Source organism: Pediculus humanus, genomic scaffold (assembly GCF_000006295.1).
Source record: "Pediculus humanus corporis 1103172107726 genomic scaffold, whole genome shotgun sequence".
NCBI classification, from domain to species: Eukaryota; Metazoa; Arthropoda; class Insecta; order Psocodea; family Pediculidae; genus Pediculus; species Pediculus humanus.
Genome location: NW_002987329.1, coordinates 57,234 through 79,221, shown reverse-complemented (window position 1 = coordinate 79,221; position 21,988 = coordinate 57,234). Strand labels below are relative to the sequence as shown.

Below are 21,988 nucleotides of genomic sequence, written 5' to 3'. Positions count from 1 at the left end.
AACCTTAAATTAAAAAAAAAAAAAAAAAAAAAACTCATTTTCTGAAATTCAAATTTTTTTATTATTATTTTTGGGGGAAAATTTTTAATTTTTTCGAAGAAAAACCGGAAAAAAAAAAAATTCTAAACAATTCTAATTAATAATCAACAAAAAATTAACCCTATATTATTTATATATATATATATATAATTATACAAAAAAAAAAAAATAAATTGTTTTGATAATTTTATTTTAAAATCAAAACATTTTCAAATTTCTTCTCTATTTAACTTTTTCTTCATCTTCATTTTCTTTTTTAAAATTGGATATAGTAACAAACAAACAAACAAATAGTTTTGTATTTATTGGTAAAAATTTTTTTTCTTTTTTACCAATAATTATATATTATTAAATTGTTTCTTCTCTCTCTCTCATTTAAATAAAAATTGGAGAACTTTTTCCTTTTTTTTTTTTTTTTTTTTATTGTGCTTTTCTTCTTAATAATTTATGGGCTAAAAAACAAAATCAAAAGGAAATGTGAAAAATTTTGATTTTTAAAAATAATTTTATATTTAAAAAAAAAAATGCATATATATATATATACTAATACTTGCCTCATAAATTGAAATTTAAAAAGTTTAATCAAATATTTACATATGTACGCCATTTTTTTTTTTCTTTTCTTTTCTTTTATTTTTTGTATACTAAAAAAATAAATTAGGGAAATCACAACGAATGTCGTTTTCCTTTAACTTTGTTGACTAGGTTTGAGATTTTCAATGCCGGACCTAATTTTAAACCCATGTATTTCATCATCATTTCCGAACTTAACAATAATAATGCTTTACCATCTATTTCCTAAAAAAAAAAAAAAAAAAAAAAAAAAAAAAAATTTCCCCCGATTAGGTATTTTCACTTAAGACAAAATTAATAATAATAATAATGATAATAATAAGCATTACATGTTTCCTAAATAAATCTGCATGAGTACCAAGGGCTGGATCAGTAAAGGCTATGTGTTGAATGACGTCATCAATCGACCAATCAGATGGATCCGGTGGTAGTTTCGGTGGACTTTCCGATTGTGTCGTCGATGTGGCTGCTTCCATTTCGGCAGGAACTGTTAATCTAGGACGTTTAATTTCTAATTCGGGAGGTGAATTCGAATCGCTTGTCGGAGATGTTGGATTTTCTCTTTTTATTTGTTGCTCTTCGCTTTCTTCTTCTTCTTCTTCTTTCGATTCATCACCCAGGGACCAACTTGTTTTTGTACTAGAATTCTCAACGGGATCTACTGTAAAATGATTTAATTTTCGAATTTAATCGTAAGTCGTAATTAATAATAATAATAATAATAAAAACCATGTCGGTTAATAATATATATATTTAAAACCTACATGAATTATTAATTACATCGCAAATATTCGAGGAATGTTTCTGTACACTTGACGTAACGGGTTCGGGCTCACATTTTTTCGATGAAACGTTTGTTGATATAACGTTAGCATCAAAATTATCTACTGAACTGGGACCCGCTATCGGTAAAACATTACAAACTCTAGAATTAAATCTTTTAGAACCTTGAGTAACTAAATTTAAAACAAAAAAAAAAAAATTTAGTTAGATTAAATGTTTTACTAAAATTAATATACTAACTAACTAATAGTAACTAACTAACTAGTAACTAATTTTTCAACTAATATATATATAATTTACACATCTTACATTTTTGACCTGGAGGTTGTAGCGGATGCCCACTTTTAGCACACCAACCAACAGGAAAAATATCTCTAGAATCATAACGGCACCAATAATCAAAAGCTCCTCTCCAACCATCGAAAGTCACATGAATCATTTCATCTTTAACAGCACCAATTGTAGCAGCACATATAAGATGTGGATTTTTTTTGTCGACAGCCTCTATTTTCATTCCTACTTCGAATAAATTAGCAGGAGGAGTTAATGGTTCTTTTTTGAAAATTTTCGATGGAGCCATTTCAGCTCCAGTTAAAGTTTTTAAAAGAAACATTGGCCACGATGAAGCATTCATACGAAAACCTGTTAGGTAAAATAAAAATTAATGTCTTTATAAAATTACATATATTAAAAGCTACTAACAATTTAGAACAAACCTAAAGGAGGTTGAAGCATGCCGTTATGTTTTTCACAGTAACCGATAGGATGAATTTCACAAGAATCGACTAATCTCCAAAAGTCATTTTTATTATCACTTCCATCTAATCTTAGTCTAAGTCTTGGCCCTAGGGTAGCAATAACAGTTGCAATACATGTCGAGGTAACATTTCTCGGATCGAGTGCTTCTAATTTCATTCCCGGTTTAAAATCATTAACAGGAGGATCTAAGTGTTGTTTATAACATTCAGGAGGTGCAGCCTCACTATTTGTTTCTTTTAAATAAGCATCCCATTCGAAAGGAGTAAAAAATTCTGTTTTGTTTGAATCATTATAATTATCGACATCTGCTCTTTTTTGCTCCGATATCATTACTTTTTTTTGATATTTATTTAAGCATAGTGCACTGCAAAAATTTTTCGTCGCAGAACCATGAACTTCTAAACTGACAGGAAGTCCTTTAAAGATGTTATCACAATTTGCACATGCACCTTTGAGATATTCTTTTCTAAATTCACACAAACATGATTCCGAACAAAATTCTTTTTTACCATGACATGTTGGTAAAACATATTTTAATACTTGTTTAGGTTCTCTGCACCAGGTACAACAGGGAACTCTTATTTTAGGAGGTCTTCCTCTTCCTGTTTTTAATTTTGGTTGAGGAACAGTAGATGTCATTTTTTACTGATTTCCCATCTAAAAACAAAGTACTGGGTTAACTAACATATTTATTGATAAATAATCGTGCTTTTAAATAATTCATCTAGTATTACATGTACACATATATGTGTAGTATAAATAGTATATAATTGCATTCAAACACGAATATATACCATTAAAATTTGTTTTTTTTTCATTTTTTATTTATTATTAATGAGTTCTAGAATAATAATAAAATTTTTTCTTTTAATTTTAATTTTAATTAAAAAAAAAAAAAAATTTAGGGTTTTTGAATAAAAATTATTATTTTTTCATTAAATTATTGATTGGCTTACGTCGAAGTATAACAAAAAAAAAAAATAATTATGACAGTAGAAGTTTATTTTTATTATATCAAACAAAACCCCGACATTTTTATTTAAGTTTGACGAAAAGAATTCAAGGTCATAAATTTATTTCTATTACGCAAGACTTTAAATTTAAAAATGACGGGAATTTATAAATTATTTTAAATTAACTATTTTCTAATATAACGACAGTTATATGATTAATTTTTCATTTTATGAAAACTTACCGCACAAATAAATAAAAATCCCGACGCCGCTATACTAAGCTGGACATAGCTTAATAAACAGTGTTGCATGTGTATTTTTTTCAAAAGCGTTTTAACATTTGAGGTTAGGCATTTTAATTATATATATTTATATTTACTTATTAATTAATTTAATCGTAATCTTTTTCTTTAATCGTTATATATTAAATTAATTGTTTATTCTTAATATAATATATATATATTTTTCATTTAAATCGCTATTCTTTTTTCGAAATTTTTTTTTTTTTTTTTAAAGTTTAATTACCAGTCAATTATTTTGCCGCGAGATCGGATGAATATAGTTTTGATAACATGAGAGAAAAATTAAAGTGAAACAGTAATATTTATTGTTCAATTGATTTTTCTATTTTTTTTTTTGATTTACAAAAGCAATTTCTTTAGTACCAATTTAAAATAAGTATTGTTCTTTTTTTTTAATGACAGGTGTTGTTTCTCTATGACTGTTAAATCCCGAAATTCTGTGTTTATTTTTTCTAAAAGCACTATTCTTTCACGAAAAGCCGGACGTTCCAAATTTTAATAAAATGGAATTTACTAATGACTTAATTTTTTATGGAGTCGTTATGTTTATGATTTCTGAGTTTTTATGGGAATTTTATTTATCTCTTAGACAGGTTTGTTTAGAAAGATTGATTTATATATATATAGAAAAAAAGCGTGGGTAATTATTTTATATTAATATTTTTCGTATATTTTTTTTTTTTTTTTAGCATAATGTATACAAAATGCATGATCTCATACCCCGCGAATTGCATGGGATTTTATCTCAAAATACATTTGATAAAGCTCGTCTCTATGCCATTGATAAAAGTAAATTTAATATGGTCAATGATGTAATATCATTATGTCTTATATTGGTTTTCTTGTTTTCAAATGGATTGTTTATAGTTTGGAGTACTGGAGAACATATATCGAGTACTTTATTTGGCGTAGATGACAATGAAATAGTTCATAGTGCAGTTTCATGTGTACTATTTAATATTTTAGCAACAATAACTAGCTTACCATCAAATATTTATTACACTTTTGTTATCGAAGAAAAACATGGATTTAACAAGCAGGTGAGTTTGCTTTTAAATTTAAAAAATTTATTTCTTTGAAAATATTTATTTAAATTTAATTTTATATAAATTTTTTTGTTTGTTTTTTTTTTTTTTTCAGACTCCTTCATTTTATGCCAAAGACAAAGCGAAAATATTTATTTTAAATCAAATTATTATCGTGCCATTGGTATCGGGCATTGTTTTCATTGTTAAAATTGGCGGTGATTTTTTTTTCATTTACCTTTGGTTTTTCGTCATGGCAATCACATTATTCCTATTCACAATATACCCTGATTACATAGCTCCATTATTTGACAAATATACTTTGCTTCCCGAAGGAGAATTAAGAGATGAAATTGAAAATCTTACTAGGAGTGTGCATTTTCCCCTTTATAAATTGTATGTAGTCGAAGGGTCAAAGAGATCTGCTCACAGCAATGCGTATTTTTATGGATTTTTTAAAAACAAAAGAATTGTTTTATTTGACACATTGCTAAAAGAAAATATACCTATTGAAGAGTTTAATGAGACCCCAGTACCAGTAGGTACTTCTACAGAACAAAAAGGCATCGAACAAAAAGGTATCGAACAAAAAGGTATTGAACAAAAAGATGATAAAGACGACAAAGACAAGAAGCGTGCAACGTTTGTAGCTCATAAAAAGTCAGAAATAAAAGAAAAGGTTGTACCAGAAAAATCAGGAGGAGGAGGAGGAGGAGGCGGCGGCGGCCGTGGCGGTGGCGGTGGTGGTGGCTCAAGCAATAAAGAAAAAAAAGGTTGCGACACAAAAGAAATTATAGCAGTTTTAGCTCATGAACTCGGTCATTGGAAATACAATCATGTACTTAAAAATTTAGCTATTGTTCAGGTAATTATTAAAAATATTTTTCACAATACTTAATTGTACCTTTTCAGAAGTATTAATTTAATAATTTTTATTTATATTTTTAATAGGCCAACTTGCTTTTGGTTTTTATTGTGTTTGGAAAACTTTTCGAATTTAGTGCATTATATTCAGCTTTCGGATTCGACGAATGTGAACCTGTACTAATCGGTTTAATTATTGTTTTGCAATTTGTTTGCCTTCCCTACTTTGAAATACTTAACTTTTGCGTAGCCATATTGAGTCGTCATTTTGAATTTGAAGCGGATAATTTTGCTAAAAAATTGGGTCATTCAAATGCTTTAAAAAATGCATTAATCAAATTAAATTCGGATAATTTAGGATTTCCAATTTATGATCCTTGGTATTCTAAATGGCATCATTCTCATCCTCCTTTACTTGAAAGATTACAGGCTTTGAGTAAAGAAGATTAAAACATTATGTGTAGAAAAATTTAAATTTCTTATTTAAGTAAATATTAATTGAATAAAAAAAAAAAAAAAAAAAAGTTAAATCATCAAAAAAAACTTATAAATATATTTTTTTCATTTTTCTTTCTTTTTTTTTTTTTTTTCATAACATTTGTGAACGAAATTAATTAAAACGAATTAAGTTTTTTTTTTTTTTTTTCACATAAACCGCATAAAATATTTGAACTTTATTCGATCAAAATTATTTGATTAAATTTAAAAAAAAAAAAATAATAATAAAATTATTTTAAAATGAATTTGCATTTTAAATTTGATTACAGCTTATTTAGCTTAGAAGTTTAATTTTTTTTTATTATTTTTATTATGAGCATAAAATTAACTATTTATCCCAGTGATATAATTAAAAATCATAAAAAAAACAAAAGAAAGTGAGCGAGTATTTTTTTTTATTTTCAATACTTTTAAAACTTATAAGATATAGGGTAAAAGTAATAATAATAATAATATAAAATTAAAATATTTATTTAATAATCACATTAATGTAATTTTTTTTTTTTTTTTTGTTTGCTGTAATTCATATTGTTATTTTTCAAACCAAAGGTGGCATTGATTTAAGCATTTACTATAAAAATTAGCATTAAGGAAAAATAAATTAAGGGTTAAATTATAAATAAAAAAAAAATTTGATTCTTATAACTTAAGTTATTATTTAAAAATCATGATAATAATAATAATAATAATATTCTGTAATTTTTTTTTTTTTTTAATGAATTTTTAATTAAACTTTTGCACAAATATTAATAATATTCATTATCATGTACGTATAATATTTATAAATTGATGGTGAACATCAATCGATATGTAAGGAAATTGAAATTTAAATGTTTATATGTTTAAGTAATTTTGATTTATTTTTAATTATTGAGTACAAACAATTAAATTAAATAATGTAAATGACGAAAATAAGTTATTTACATATAAACAGAATGAATTTATTATAATTTTTTCGAATAGAAATTTATTCGAGGTAATATTCTTTTTCAATCGATCATTTACTGTACACAATTTCACTTTAAGTTTAATCGAAATTATTTTTTCCAAATAGTACTAAATACTATTGGATGCTGTGAGGAAGGCATTTTATTTTTTTCATGATATAAAACTTGAAAAAATTTAAAAATTTTGAATAAAAATTGACTTTATTTAATAAATAAATAAAAAAAATCTGTTTCGATTATAAAAAAAAACGAAAAAACTTTTTAAAAATATTTATTTAAATTTATGGCAGTTATTATAAATACTAATTAGTATCTTAAAAAAAAAGAAAAAAATTAGGTAAATAAATAAAAGAAAACAATTTCATTTATGATGTTACAAAAAAGAAAAAAAAAATTTTTTTCAATTCGATAAGTAAAATATGATAAAGTTATATAAAAATTTTTTAAACTTCACAACTGAAAATATTAAACTAACTAAATTATTTAAAGTGTAATGAAAATAAAAATAAAATTATTGATAAATAGTTTTATCAAATGAAACAATTTTTCAATGTTTTAAAAAAGATTTTTTAAATTCTTATTTGCAATCGATGAATTTGTAAACAAAGTTTTTTTTTTGTATAAATGTAAAAAATAATTTCACTTTGTATCGCCTGATGAATCTTCTGATTCAGATGAGGAACTACTACTACTAGAACTAGAATCTGAAGAACTTGAAGAACTGCTAATTGAAGAACTAGAGGAATCACTAGAAGATGAACTCGAATCGGAATCACTTTCACTATCAGATTCAGTACTATCATCACTATTATTATCTCCTGCACTAATGTCTTTTTTCGAAGGTTTACTTTTAGAATTGACATCAGTTTTTTGTTTTTCTGCTTGCCTATAAAAAAAAAGATATTTCAAGTAAGTAAATTTATATAAAAAGAAAAAACATATGTGACAAACTGCTTCTTTTAATAATTAAGCATACATTAATTTTTTTTGATTTTCTTCTTCGTATGCTTTCAGCCTTTTTTTCAATAACGTCGTTCTACTAATTTGATGCAAAGTTTTTCTTTTTCCTTTACACTGATACGTCCAATGTCCTAATTCTAAACATTTTTGACATCTAGCATTTTGTACATTAAGTTCCCTATAAAAGAAAAAATTTCTAAATATGTATTTATTTTAAACAAACATCAATTAAATTCATATTCATCAAGTACAAAATAATCGGATAAACGTTTCGTGATTAAATTTTAAATGTAAATTTTTAAATGAAATTAATATTAAACTGACTTTTTTTTATCACTCCAAATTCTTTCTTTAACTTCCATAATTATTTATTAATTTAATTATTTTAATAAAACGATAATAATAAATAAATTTTGTTAAATAAAATTAATTATTGATATCATACTTGACTAATAATTGTTTTTAAAATTACTTTTTGCGGTCGTCAAACATTCGTGAATCGTATAATTTAAACCCCAGCAAAAACGTAACGTTCTCTTTTCCGTTACACAAGCCGAAAAGGTACGTTTAACACATTTTATTAGATTTTGTTTTAATATATATATATATCAATTTAAAAAATAATTAAAATGTTTTTACATTAACTAATTATTTAATAAAATTATAATGTTTATATATTTGTAATTTTATAAAACGTTTGATTTAAATTTGATTTCGTTTTGATAAATTTCGTGTTCGAAATGAATTCATGTAATGGAAAGCAAAATAAAATAAACGCACAATTTCTTTGTTTTATATGTAAAAAATACTTGCAATAAAATTTTATGTAATTTATTTAATAATAATGATTTTAAGAGTAAAAAAAACATGTTAGTTTAATTATATTTTTAGTTAATGTAGAAACATATTCGATTGGGGTATATTGTAGTATGAATGTGTGGCCCACAAATGAAAAAATGCATTAAAATATTTTTTTTGTTAATGATAAACGATCGTTTGACCTTTTTATTTATTTTTTTTGAATAAAAAATCAAAACTCGTAAAAAAAAATTAAAATGCAGTGATCCTACTATATTAAATAAAAACAAATAATAATAATTTACTTGATAATAAATATATTTTTTAAACATGTGATTAACAAAAAAAAAAAAAAAATAACCAGTTTATTCCAGTTATAATTAAAACTCTTTGATTCACGGGAGGCCCCCTGTCACACATGATCTTAAAACGACATATCTTCGACCTTTTTTTTAAATTTTTATTTGTGTATCAGTAAAAACAAAAACTTTTTTTTTAAAACGTTAATGATATTATCACACGTGTTGTTTATTTTTTTTTATCATTAATTTTCTCATGAAAACTTTTAATCAATTTACCCCCCCCCCAAAAAAAAAAAAACAATAATGTGACACCCAAATTTTATAAATGTTATAACAAACTCATGTTCATTGATTTTATTTTAATAAGTAATAATTATTACCAATACTTATTATCAATATTATTTAAAAAAATTTATTAATGCATTTCTGATACATAAACATAACACATAAACTTTAATAAATTAGAAAAATTAGAAAAAAATGAAAATAGTTAGTTATAAGCCTGATTATGTGACTTATTTGACCCAACAACTGGTTTTAAAATTTAAATGATAACTGTTACTGGTTCATTTCCCCCCACAAGGTTTATCATTACAAAACCTTTTTTTTTTTTTTTTTTAAATAAATTACTGTAAATATATAACTTTACACACACACACACTTATTTATTTTAATGAGAAAACTATTAACTTTGTTACATATTTTTAGACTATTAATTATTGTTATCAAGACATATTTGGATCCCTAAAAATTTAGAAGAAAAACTTTTTTTTTTTTTTTGGTATTACCCAAATATCTATTAGTTTATATATCTTACATAATAATTTTTTTTGCTGTCTGTGTGTTTATTATTATTATTATTATTATTATTATTATTATTAAATAATTAATAACGATGGGTCAACGATTAGGTTTTTATATAAATAATAATAATTTTTGATTTCGCAGGATTTTTTTTTTTTTATAAATAATTTTTTTTTTATTCTTTTTTTACAAAAAAAAGGTTTAATTGGTAAACATAAAAGATTCGAATCAAATTTAAAAAAAAAAAATTTATTAAAAAACGAATAAGCCTCAATATTTAATTTTAAAAAAATTTAAAATTTTTAACCAATCATTATTAAGAAAAAAAATTTTTTTTTTTTTTTTTAATGTGTTATTATGATTATTATAACCGGTTTTAATAAAAAAAAAAAAAAAAAAACTAAAAGGGTAAAAGGTTAAGACTTTTATTAATAATTTAATATGATAAAAATTGAATACTCTGTAACCGTCACGTAATTTATTTATTCAGAAAAGAATACGAAAAATATTTTTTAATAAAAATATATTATTTATATTATATTATATATAAAAACAATATTTAATTCATTATTATTATTATTATTTAAACAATTTTTTTTATTTATTGGCAACAGTTAAAGAATTAAATTCATTTATTATCGTTATAATTACCATTATTATCATTATTATTATTATTATGTATAATTTTGTGCACGTATTTTTAAAATAATAATAATAATAATAATAATAATAAGAAAAATAATAATAAAATTTAAAAAAACAAAAAAGTTAAAATGGGGTTTTTCATTGCATGGGGCTAAGGCAAAGCATGAGGCCATCTACTAGGGGGTCCCCCCAGTTTTTACCGACACACAAAAAAAAAAAAAAAAAAAACATACAAACACAAAACAAACACTTAAACTACACCTTATTATGTATTTATTTATTTATTTTATAATGATTTAATAAATAGATTTTTTTTTTTTTTATCAAACGGTTACAATTTCAGTATTAAAAAAAAAAAAAAAGTTTGTTTTTATTTATTTATTTATTTATTTTATTTAAATAAAACGTGGTTGCAGACGATTTGGGGGGGTGGATGTGTAAATATGTTAAAAAATTTATGACAAAAATTTATTTAATTTAATTAATAAAAATGCAAAAAGATTCGGATGTACAAACGGTAACGTATATATTTATTTATTTATTTTTATTATTAACCAAAAAAAAAAAATAAAATAATTTATTTAAAATGTATTTAAATATTTAATAAAATCTATCTGTACTTATTTATTACTACTACCAATTAAAAAATAATAATAATAATAATAATAATGTTTTTTGATTGGCAGCAAAAATGCAAGACCCAATTTATTATGTATCTTTTTTTTTTTTTTTATAGATAAGAAAATTTATTTATTTATTTATTTATTTTATTGTTTTTAATTTTCATCAGTCGATTCTTAAATTTTTTTCGTTGTTGTTTGTCGTTGTTCGTCGTTTGTCGAGTGTTCATCTCAATCATTTAAAAAAAAAAATATTATGCGGTGATTATTATCATTATTAATATTAATAATTTAAAAATTAAAAAATTTGTGAATTTATTTAATAATAATAATAATAATAAAAAATGAAAAGTGTCACATCGTATATTCCAATAATTATGCATTCTAGAAAATTCGGTAATAATTTATTTGTGTTTTCGGATTTATGTGAAAATAATACATTTAATTCAAAAGTAAGATCATCATTAATAATAATATTTATTTATTTATTTATTATTTAATTAATTACAGGTGACGATACACAATAATGATGTTGAGGAATAAACGTATGGTAATAATAATAATAATAATTTTTTGTTTTTTGTTACAGGGATTAGAATATAATGTGAATTTATTAATACCAAATCCTGTGGCACCAAAACCATCATCACAAACACCAACAACAATCAAATGTAAATGGTTAAATTGTGGAAAATTATTTTCTTATCTTGATGATTTAGCATCTCACGTTTCAACATTTCATTCAAGTTCTGGACCAGGAGGTTTATTTTACTGTCGTTGGGATGGATGTACCAGAGGAGATAAAGGATTTAATGCCAGGTGATTATGAAATGAATACATAAATCCTACAATATTTAAATAATTTATAATGTGTGTCACATATAACATTATCTTTAATTTAATAATAATAATAATAATAATAAAGGTACAAAATGTTGGTACACGTAAGAACGCATACAAATGAAAAACCGCATAAATGTCCAAAATGTAATAAAAGTTTTAGCAGAGCGGAAAATTTAAAAATCCATGCGAGATCTCACACAGGTATCACATATATTCATTTTTATCCTATTTTATTATTATTATCATTTTTTAATATAATTTTTGTTTATATTATTTAAACAGGTGAAAGACCCTACGTTTGTTCGGTGCCAGGCTGTGGAAAAGCATATTCGAATTCGAGCGATAGATTTAAACATACCAGAACTCATTCGGTGCATAAACCTTACGTTTGTAAAATACCTAATTGTGGTAAAAGGTACACGGATCCAAGTTCATTGAGAAAACACGTTAAAACCTACAGGCATTTTCCGACGAATTTCATACAACAAATCGATGAAAATTCATCGAGAAGAAATATAGAAGATTTAAAATTAGATGTCGAAAATGAATTGAGATCGTCAATTAATAACAACAACAACAACAACGAAGACGCCATTATTAATAATTCATTTGATTCTTTAACTCCTTTAAAAAGTACTTATCATTTTGATAACAATACAAATAGTTTTACGTTTAACGTATTAAAAAAATGGTTGAAATCCGAAAGCGTTTTTAAAACATTTGCAAATTCAAATGAATTAACAATAAAAGATAATAATAATCATTTTTTTTATTTACAAGAACAAGATTTCCCATTGGATTTAACCGTTAGAAAATAAATTTTCTTTCTTTTTATTATCATTAACGTTATTGATTATGAGTAAAAGACTGTTTTTTTTTTTTTACTATTGTTTTATGATCTCAAATAAAATTTTTAATATATTTTATTTATTTTAAGATCATATTTATAAATTTTTCTCATATTTTTTTTTTGTAATTTTAATATATATAAATCAATGAAATATATTTAAAAAAGTTTTTTTTTTTTAAGTGTCATAATAACTTATAATATTTTTTATTGTGAATAATTAATTTACATGATTTCACATCACATTTTCTTACATTTTTTCTTTTTTAAATTTGTCAATATTTGTTATGAATGATAATGAAAAATAAATTTTTGATCATTTTTATTTAACATGATTATTATTATTATTTTTTTTTTTTGCAAATTTTTAAATATTAATCAAACGATTTAAATAAATTCAATAAGTTTATTGTTTTACTAATTGTTATTTTTTTATTTAGTATTACAAAAATTTAATTTAAATGTGAAATTATTTAATTAAACAAATGATAATTTAAAAAATTATTGGCGCCATTTTACATGTTGTTTTAGATTTAAAAAAAAAACAAACAAACAAACAAACGAAATAATTCTAGGTGAAGTTTATTTTATGATTATATTATGATTAAAATGATTTAAGATTATTACAAAACAAAGTTTAAAAAAAAAAAAAGTTTTGATTTTTCTTTTGTTTTAAATTATTGAAACAAAAAAAAAAAAAAAAAAAAAAAAAAAATTTTAACTCACGGTTAAATAGCGCAACCTGTCGATTTTAAACTGAACTAAAAACATTGAGTAATGGCGTCTTTGTGTTGTGACGTTCGGTTCTTAGTGAATGGAATTGTGAAATGTTAAAATATTTTGATAAAAATTACTTTATGTTAATGAATTTTTTTGGAAATGGTAAGTAATTTTTTCATATACGTTTTACGTTCTCCTTAATAATACGCAAAAATTTTTATTTGAAACAAAAACACATTATTTAAAATATTATTTCAATTGTGGGCCATGTCTCAGGTGTTAATTTTTTTATTTGAAGTCAATGTCCTTGACTTTGATGTTTAGAAATGGAATTTTGTTTAATTTACAAAGTTTTCGATTGAATAAGAAAAAATTCTTTTTTTTCATTTCGACGTTTTTATTTTATTTTATTTTATTTTTTTAAAAAAAGTAAATAAAATATTGTTAAGATTAAAAAAAAAAAAAAAAAAAAATTTTTTTCTAAAATACTGGAATCCAATTACACTCAAGGTTGTGTGAGATGGATTGGTTTAAGTGGACCTTTGTAACAAGTTATGTGAATTGTAAGTAATGCATATGAGACAAAGGTGCCTCTTGGCATTTTTTTCTTTGTTTTGCAATTCATTATGTAATTGTTTTATTAATATTTTTAAATTATGTTTTAATAACTAATTAATTTAATTATATCAGGACCCCTTACACAAAAAAATAGGCAAAACTAATAAAAAGTGATTCCAGTGAAAATGATTCATTCGATTGCATGCTATTGCTTAACCCTACTAATTTTTCTTTTTTCTTTTTTTTTTTTTTTTTTTTTTTCTACTACTGAATCTATTTTTATTCTTTTTTTTTTTTTTTTAATAACAAATAAAATTAATCATGCAAAATTTTTTTTTTTTAGTCGTAAAGTAATTAGGAAAAAAATTTATTAATTTTAAACTAAACATATTGGGATATAAATAATTCAATAATTTTTAATTTAAATTATTTAATTTTTTTTAAACATAATTGGGAAAAAAACAATAATAAATAATGAAAATAACAACGAATGAAATTGCTTTTGTTACAAAAAATAAATTTTTTTTTTAAATTCGATAGAGAGAGGAGAAAAAGAAAATCATAACGAAAGGTGATTAATATACGAGTTTAAATAAAAAAAAAAAAAGAAAGAAATTATTATTATTATCATTATCATTATTATTATTAGTAGTAGTAGTTGTTGTTGTTGTAGTAGCGAGTAGCATATATATATATTTAGTTGTGTTTCCTTCACTGAAAAATACTGCAGTAAAACAGGTATTGAATGACCTCAGGTGCTCATTGGGTACTTTATTAGATATTTACCTCTTACTAAGCTGAAACAATTTCATTAGTTTCCTTGGTGTTCAGGTCATGACAAGCAAGAAAAGCCATTTTCACACCAGCCCAATCCCCCCTCACCCCCCCCACCTCGGTGTGTGTGTGTGTGTGTGTGTGAGTGTGCTTTCATTAAGTTATTTTAATTTTAATTTTTCACATTTTTTTCATATTTTTTTTAAAATATAAAATTTGAATGAACGACACAAAACGAACGGTACCTACTACCCTGGTGGTGGTGGGGGATTTCGATAACGGCAAAACCGTTATCTTGCTTTCACGAAGTTATTTATTAAAATAATCGTTTATAACGACTTGATTCTGTGTTCTGTAATCTTCCATGTTCTCGTTTAACTGAATCATAGTCATTATAATATTATTATTATTATTATTATTATTACTATTCGTTTTTTTTTTTTTTTTTTTTTTTTTTTTATTGTTTTTATACGACGACGATGATATTTGAATAAAAATAATAATAATAATGATGCATTTTTGTATTTACCCTTGTTGTACGCGTGTATATTTATTTACATATGAAAATCGTAGGTGTAAGCGAGAGTACGCGTGTGTGTGTGTGTGTGCGTGTGCGTACGTGTGTGAAGAGATTGTAATTAAAAAAAAAAAACGAGGGTAAAAGTATATAAGGTGGTGTATGGCGTGTTCTTTCGTGAATATTTGCAATATTTATGCCCCCCGGGGAACTCCAATTATAATTATGCGTGTGCAATTTTGAAAAGAAAAAAAAAAATTGTGAATAGAAAATAAATAATTATTAATTAGCGGTGACTTATGTAACGGATTTCATGAATTTATGTCGTCATTTCAAAGCATGGATGGATGGATGGATGGATGGATGGATTTCGTACAAGAGTTAAATTTTGTTTTGTAGAGTAAAAATTATGTGGAAAAGTATATTTCAAATTTTTTTAATCAAGGGCTTTAATCCGAATATTGTAGTATATTGCTGTTGTTGTTGTTGTTGGGTCGAATCGAACTGTTGTTGTTGTGGTTGTTGGGTCGAATCGAACTGTTGTTGTTGTTGGGTCGAATCGAACTGTTGTTGTTGTTGGGTCGAATCGAACTGTTGTTGTTGTTGTTGTTGTTGTATCGAATCGAACTGTTGTTGTTGTTGTTGTTGTGATTGTTGTATCGAATCAAACTGTTGTTGTTGTTGTTGTGGTTGTTGTATCGAATCGAACTGTTGTTGTTGTTGCTTTTGTTATAGTTATCAGTATTATTGAGGAAAATAGTCCATAATTTTTATTTTTATTTATTTTTTTTTCGTCTGAAACTTACAAGATTTGGAAAAATATTTAGACTAATATTTGACCCCGAGGGTAGGGGGGGAAGTGTAATGGATTTGTTTTTATATACATTTTTATTAAAAAGTGGTGTAGAAAATTGGAGGGATGATTACTCAATGAAATCAAGTTTTTAAAAAATTAAAATATTTTGTCGATTACGTTTTTTTTTAAACAAGGAAGCAAACTTACCTGTTGAGTTTTTTTTTTTTTTTTTTTTTTTTTTTTTTATTTTGCGATTCACTCCCGGGGAAAAATTCTATTCGGATTATAATAATAATAAATTTTTTTTTTTTAAATTTAAAATATATATATATTAATAATTAAATACAAACGGGATTTTAAAAAAAAAAAAAAAAAAAAAAAACCCGATTGTTTTCTTTTTTTTTTTTAAATAAAAATTCCCGTATTTTGGAAAAAAATTTTTTTTAAATTCTTTTCTTATGTAAAAAAATGAAATAAAAAATTAACAAAAAAGGAAAAAAGAAAAAAAAGGAAAAAAAAAGAAGAAAAAAAAGTCGTTAAATTTTGTTTGTATATTTTTTTTTGTGCTTCGTTTTCGTTTTATTAAATTTTAAATGTAAAAGAATGTTTAGTCATTTAATGCAAAAAATTTCACGGTCAAATACACCACCTATTCGCTTTTTGTTTGTATTTGGGTCCTTTCTATTTGTTTTACGTAAAAAAATAATAATAATAATAATAATAATAATAATAAAACAATGAATCAAAATTGGGCGAGTGGAAAAGACAGAGAAACGAAAACAAAGGGAAAAACATTTAGGCCTCAAGTGTCGATAATTTTTTTTTTCGCGTTTTTTCTTTTTTTACTTTTTATTTAAAAATTATTTTAAATTATTTAAAAAAAAAAAAAAAGAAATCGGTAAGGGAGTGAAGGAGGGAGGGGGGAGAGAGAGAGAGAGAGAGACACCTTTCAACTGGTTTTGCTTGTACGCGTAGATATAAGCTGTCTCGCGGAAAGAAAAGAAAAAAAAAAAAAATTTTTTTTTTTAATGATGCAATATACAAACCAGATATTTTGTTATGCCAAAGAGAAAATCTTACTTTTACTAAAGTTTTCAATCGATTGAGAAAAAGAAAAAAAAAAACGAGAAGAAATGAACGAAAAATAATTAATTATTTATTTATTTATTTATTTACATTTAAAATTTCGCGTTTGTGTTTGTGTGAGTGAGTGAGTGCGCGTGTTTGTTTGTGTTTACAAAGTACGTTACAACTCGCGGATTAATAATAAGTGTAAATAAAAGTGTCGCTTTAGTTTAGTACGGGGGGCAAATGTAGAAAAAAAAAAAAAATTTTTTTTCGGTTACGAAATGTTGTTACTTACGTAATAAAAGGTAAATGTTTTTTTTAAACAAAAAGTTTTACCAACATTACGTTCGATGTTTAAAATTTTTATCATTATTATCATTGCGTTGTATTTTTTTTTTTTTTTTTTTTTTTTTGCGGTTAAGTCCCATAAAGAACGTATATTTTAGGACACCCACATTCTTATATGCGTGTGAAAGGGAAGGGAAGGGGAGTGCAGGGTAGGGGGATTATTGCGAGAGGTGGTAGTAGTAGGTATCAAGGTTTTTGGCCCTATTTCCTGTATATATATATATATATATCTTTACAAATCTAAAGCTTGGAAAAAAAAAATCAATGTCGAAGCGTTTATAAAAAAAAATACATTCATCCATTTTTCTTGCCTTTCTAGTCAGTTGGGGTTTTTTTTTTCTCTCCATTTTGATAATAATCTTTGATTGAATAAGTTGTGTGCGGTAATGTGTCCTGCCCCAAAATCTGAAAGTTTAAAAAAAAAAAAAAATCGTTAAATGAAATTTTAAATAATTTTTTTTTGTGCAATTCCCTCCCCCCTACCCCCCCCCACTCCCCTCTACTCTCCCTCATTCCTCTCGGTCAAAGTCCAAATGTTAAATTTTTAATAATTTGTATTTGAAAATTATTAAAATAACATCCGTACCAATTATTATTATTATTATTATTATTATTATTAATTTTTTTTTTTTCGAAACAGACGTACCCTTAGGGGCAATGAAAAGCAATGAATTTTAGTGTCTTTAAGTTAGACCAGACAGCCATGAGAGTGAAAGAGAGAGAGAGAGAAACCAGTTTACGAAAAAAAATTCTCGTACGTAAATAAGTATGTGTTGTGTTTGCACACGATGTGCGTGTGAGTGCGTGTGAGAGATATTTGGTGAAAAATTTAGAAAAAAACACCGACTGATAAAAAAAAAAAAGAAAAAAAAAAAAAAACAAAAATTTCTTTAAATGTTTACACAAGTGAGTGATAAACTTACGTACGTGCGTGCATGCGTACTCGAAAGCCATTTAAGGAAAGTAGTGTTGATGTGTGTGCGTGTGCGTGTGCGTGCGTGCGTGCGTGGTGTGCGTAGTCTTAGATTTTATTTTAGTATTATTATTGAAGTTTCATTAAGGAAAAAAAAAAAAAAAAAAAAACTGCTTGGCAAAATATCTCTTCGACGACCAGTTGGTTTCCAACACTTAAAAAAAACCGAGTGTGATGGGTCGAAGATATTTTCTCACGGTTCTCGGTTAGTACGGGAGAGATGGTGGGATATATCTATCACCTTTCGGATATTCAAACGAAAGATTTTGAAAAGTAGGTTAAATGACCGGTGGATTCCAACGCACGCACACGCACACGCACACACGCACGCACGAGGGTGTCGGCGGTGGTGACGAATCTGGAAATTTTTTTTTTTTTTTGTCAATTTCGTAAAAAGTAATAATATTGAATTCGGATGATGACGTTATATACCCATTAGGGTGTTGCCTCGACAAGTACATAAAAAAATAATTCTCTTTTTCCCCCTAACCCCCCATCCCCCATCTTCCTCCTCCTCGCGTAGGTTTCCGCGCCGTAGAACTAGTCCTACTACCCGCCTAGAGAGAAAGAGAGAGAGAGAGAGGGGTAAAAAACTCGACGGGAAAGTTTTCCACCAAACTGGTATTTTTTAAATTATATAATTTTTTTATCCGCGTATATATAAATATAAATATAAGTTTTCTCTTATCTATAATATTTTTTTTTAATTATTAGATTGTAGTAAAAGGGTGGAAGAGCATTGACCTGTTTTTTTTTTTTTTTGTGAGTATGTGATCGGTTTTTTTTTTTTTTTTTTTTTTTTTTACTTAACTTATGTAATAAGGCAGGCAGGCAGGCGGTCATTGGTATGATTTTGAACCGAGTTAATCTTTTACCACCCCCCCACCACCACCATCGTACTCTCCCTATAACTATTAATTAAATTATTATATCTCTTTAATACATGTAGGATTTCGTAAATTCAAAGTCCGTTACGTTCCCGTATGAACTATTGAATGTAGAAATTATATATGTAAATAATTCGCGCCAAAGAAGAATTTAAAAATTTTCGCGGTTCCGCGGTTTTGATTTTTTTTTTTAAGCCTCTAAGGGCTTATTCGTATATATATGCATGTATTTTTTTTTTTTATTATGAATTTTTGAAAGTTTTTTCTCTCTCTCTCTTTTATTATGGCCGTTAGGTATGAAATTAAGGTAAATTACATTTTTAATTTTAACACACACACACAATAATATGAAATCGGTGTAATAATTAATATATATATTGGTAATAGGTTTAGTTAGTTAGCTAACATGGAAATTAAAGTTTGTTTTTTTTTTTTTTTAAAAAAAAAGAAAAACGATTCGAGACCATATAAAGTAGAAAGAAAATATGCGTAAAATTTTTTTTTTTTTTTTGTCGTTTTTGCTGTTATTGTAGAATTGTTTTGAAAGACCAACAACCTGAAAATTGGCTTATGATGAAGAAAAGAAAACGAAAAAAGAAAAATTTCCTATGAAATTTATAATATTTTGAAACCGAGGGAAGGTTCGCGAAACGATGTGAGAGTCATGAGTTCGATTCGAGTTTATTGCATAACCGTTAATTTTTTTTTTTTTTTTTTTGGAAATTTTCTTTCTTTCTTCTCCAGAACTTTTGAGGATTGAAAAAGATGGCGATGATGATGATGATGATGATTTTTTTTTAAACGCTATTTATTCTGTAAAGAGGTTCGAATGAGAAGGTTTGAGGCACTTGAAAAGGTTTGTGAGGATGGCTCTTGTCGAAGTGGTCTCGGTTGGTCTCTCTCTCTCTCTCTCTCTTCCGGTCTGGTCCTTTTCTAAAGTTTTCACTTTTGTCGAAAGATTTAACAGATACAAACAAGCAAACAAACAAACAAAAGAAAAGAAAAAAAGTTTGTTTTTGTTATTAATTGTTGCCTTATTAATATCATTTTGTCTCGAGATAAATTTCTCTCTCCTACGTAAATTGACATGTATATCGGTCGCGATAATATGATGACTTGTTCAATGGTAAATAATATGTTTACATAGCATAGGTAGCCTAAGGAAAATGTTGCAACGATAGTGGAAGAAGAAGCAGTTATGATGACGATGGTGGTGGTGGTAGCGGTGGTGTTATTTGATTGGGGGGGGGGAAAAAAAAGGCATACCGAACGACGATTTCTAATGAAATTTTAAGAAAGTTAACTTGTAAGGAAAAGAAAAAAAAGAAATTTGTTTAATTAATGTATTGCAACATTTTTTCTTTCTTTTTCTAAAGTAATTTTTGAAGAATGTGAAACTGGATGATAAAATGACGTTGTCGGAAGAGAGAGAGAAATGTTTTTTTTTGTGTGTGTAAATGAATTACGGAGTGGGAATGACCTTGAGTGACGGCGTGTCACGTGATCGAAGCCAGTACCTTGACCTTGATGGCTGTTTGCTTCAATTTGATTAGGTTCTTTGCTCTTTTTTTTTTTTTTCTTTTTTTTTCGGGTTCTTGGCAAAATATTTTCAAATTTTCTTTCATTTGTAAATATCTTTCTCTTCTCTCTCTCTCTCTCTCTCTCTCTCTCTCTCTCTCTCTCTCTCTTTTAACATTTGCTATTTTTAATTTGTTTTCATTTAGAGTAGAGAGAGAGAGAGAGAGAGAGAAAAAAGGGAACTAGATGACGTCAGCAAAAAAAAATATGTGATTGCAGTCTCTATTACATACACATAAACTCTCTCTCTCTCTCTCTCTCTCTCACTTACTCGCAATCTTTTAAAAAAAGAATCTCGAATGAGTGAGTTATTTATAGAAAAATTTTAAAATAATAATTTGGTTGAATTAGTAATGTCATGCTAATGAAATAAAAAAATCTTTAAATAGAACGACAACAACAACAACACTTTAATCGTTGAATGTTTACGGTTAAATAGAGTATGATAGTAAGAAGCAGGGAAATTTTATTCCCGCGAAAAAAAATTTTTTCCCTTCCGGTTGAATACAAAAAAAAAAAAAAAAAAAAAAAAAATTCCAAGAAAAAAATGTTACCGGTTTTTGACTCTGACTCATTTTTTTTGTTTTTTGTTTTAGTGGTTACACAATTAATCGTTTTGTTTAAATAAAAAAAAAAAAAGAAAAGAAATAAAAAAATTTTGTTTTTTTTTTTCTCTCTCCACATTTTAAAAAATTAATGGGGGGCGTGGATTTCTCTCTCTCTCTCTCTCTCTCTTTCTTCCACGATTTTTTTTTTTTTTTTTTTGCGATTCGAAGCTTTCGATTTTATCGAATACGGCGAATATTTACGTAACGTTTTTTTTTGTTGTTTTACCGGAGTTTGCAGATTTTCTCTCTCTCTCTCTCTCTGTTGGTTCATCTGCTCCCCCTCCCCGCCCCCCATCAATCGAAAATTTTTTTGTACAGTTCGTTCAATTCACTTTTTCTTTTCTTTCTTTTTTTGCAAGGGTTATTGCAAAATTACAAATTATTGTAATTGCAACATGAGGTTATTATGGATTCTTGATGGTTGCATTTGGGTGTAGCAATAATACCTAATCGTCACTCAATTAAAAAAAAAAAAAAAGAAAAGAAAAGAAAAGAAAAGAAAGGAAAGGAAAAAAACAGGCATGAAAAATTACAATCATTTACTGTGTAATAATAATATTAATAATAATAATGCCTCTTTCTGCCACCATTTTGTTTTT

At 25.5% G+C, this 21,988-nt stretch overlaps 4 protein-coding genes across 4 annotated transcripts; 2 read left to right on the top strand and 2 right to left on the bottom strand.

The window, feature by feature from the left end:
* Positions 1-705: 705 nt before the first annotated feature.
* Phum_PHUM318550 (uncharacterized protein) lies at positions 706-2,793 on the bottom strand (the record flags this gene model as incomplete). The annotated part of the gene is made up of 5 exons (XM_002427377.1): positions 706-837; positions 942-1,273; positions 1,449-1,559; positions 1,705-2,037; positions 2,112-2,793. The coding sequence occupies 5 exons, from the start codon at positions 2,791-2,793 to the stop codon at positions 706-708; spliced, it is 1,590 nt and encodes a 529-aa protein (XP_002427422.1).
* Positions 2,794-3,912: 1,119 nt separating this feature from the next.
* Phum_PHUM318540 (caax prenyl protease ste24, putative) lies at positions 3,913-5,748 on the top strand (the record flags this gene model as incomplete). The annotated part of the gene is made up of 5 exons (XM_002427376.1): positions 3,913-4,002; positions 4,099-4,449; positions 4,550-4,976; positions 5,133-5,299; positions 5,386-5,748. The coding sequence occupies 5 exons, from the start codon at positions 3,913-3,915 to the stop codon at positions 5,746-5,748; spliced, it is 1,398 nt and encodes a 465-aa protein (XP_002427421.1).
* A 1,634-nt stretch (positions 5,749-7,382) lies between these two features.
* Phum_PHUM318530 (uncharacterized protein) lies at positions 7,383-8,195 on the bottom strand (the record flags this gene model as incomplete). Its single annotated transcript, XM_002427375.1, has 3 exons — positions 7,383-7,629; positions 7,720-7,881; positions 8,176-8,195. The coding sequence occupies 3 exons, from the start codon at positions 8,193-8,195 to the stop codon at positions 7,383-7,385; spliced, it is 429 nt and encodes a 142-aa protein (XP_002427420.1).
* Positions 8,196-11,398: 3,203 nt separating this feature from the next.
* On the top strand, positions 11,399-12,533 carry Phum_PHUM318520 (uncharacterized protein; the record flags this gene model as incomplete). The annotated part of the gene is made up of 4 exons (XM_002427374.1): positions 11,399-11,422; positions 11,462-11,691; positions 11,798-11,916; positions 11,998-12,533. 4 exons carry the CDS (start codon positions 11,399-11,401, stop codon positions 12,531-12,533), a joined length of 909 nt encoding a protein of 302 aa, XP_002427419.1.
* Positions 12,534-21,988: the final 9,455 nt, after the last annotated feature.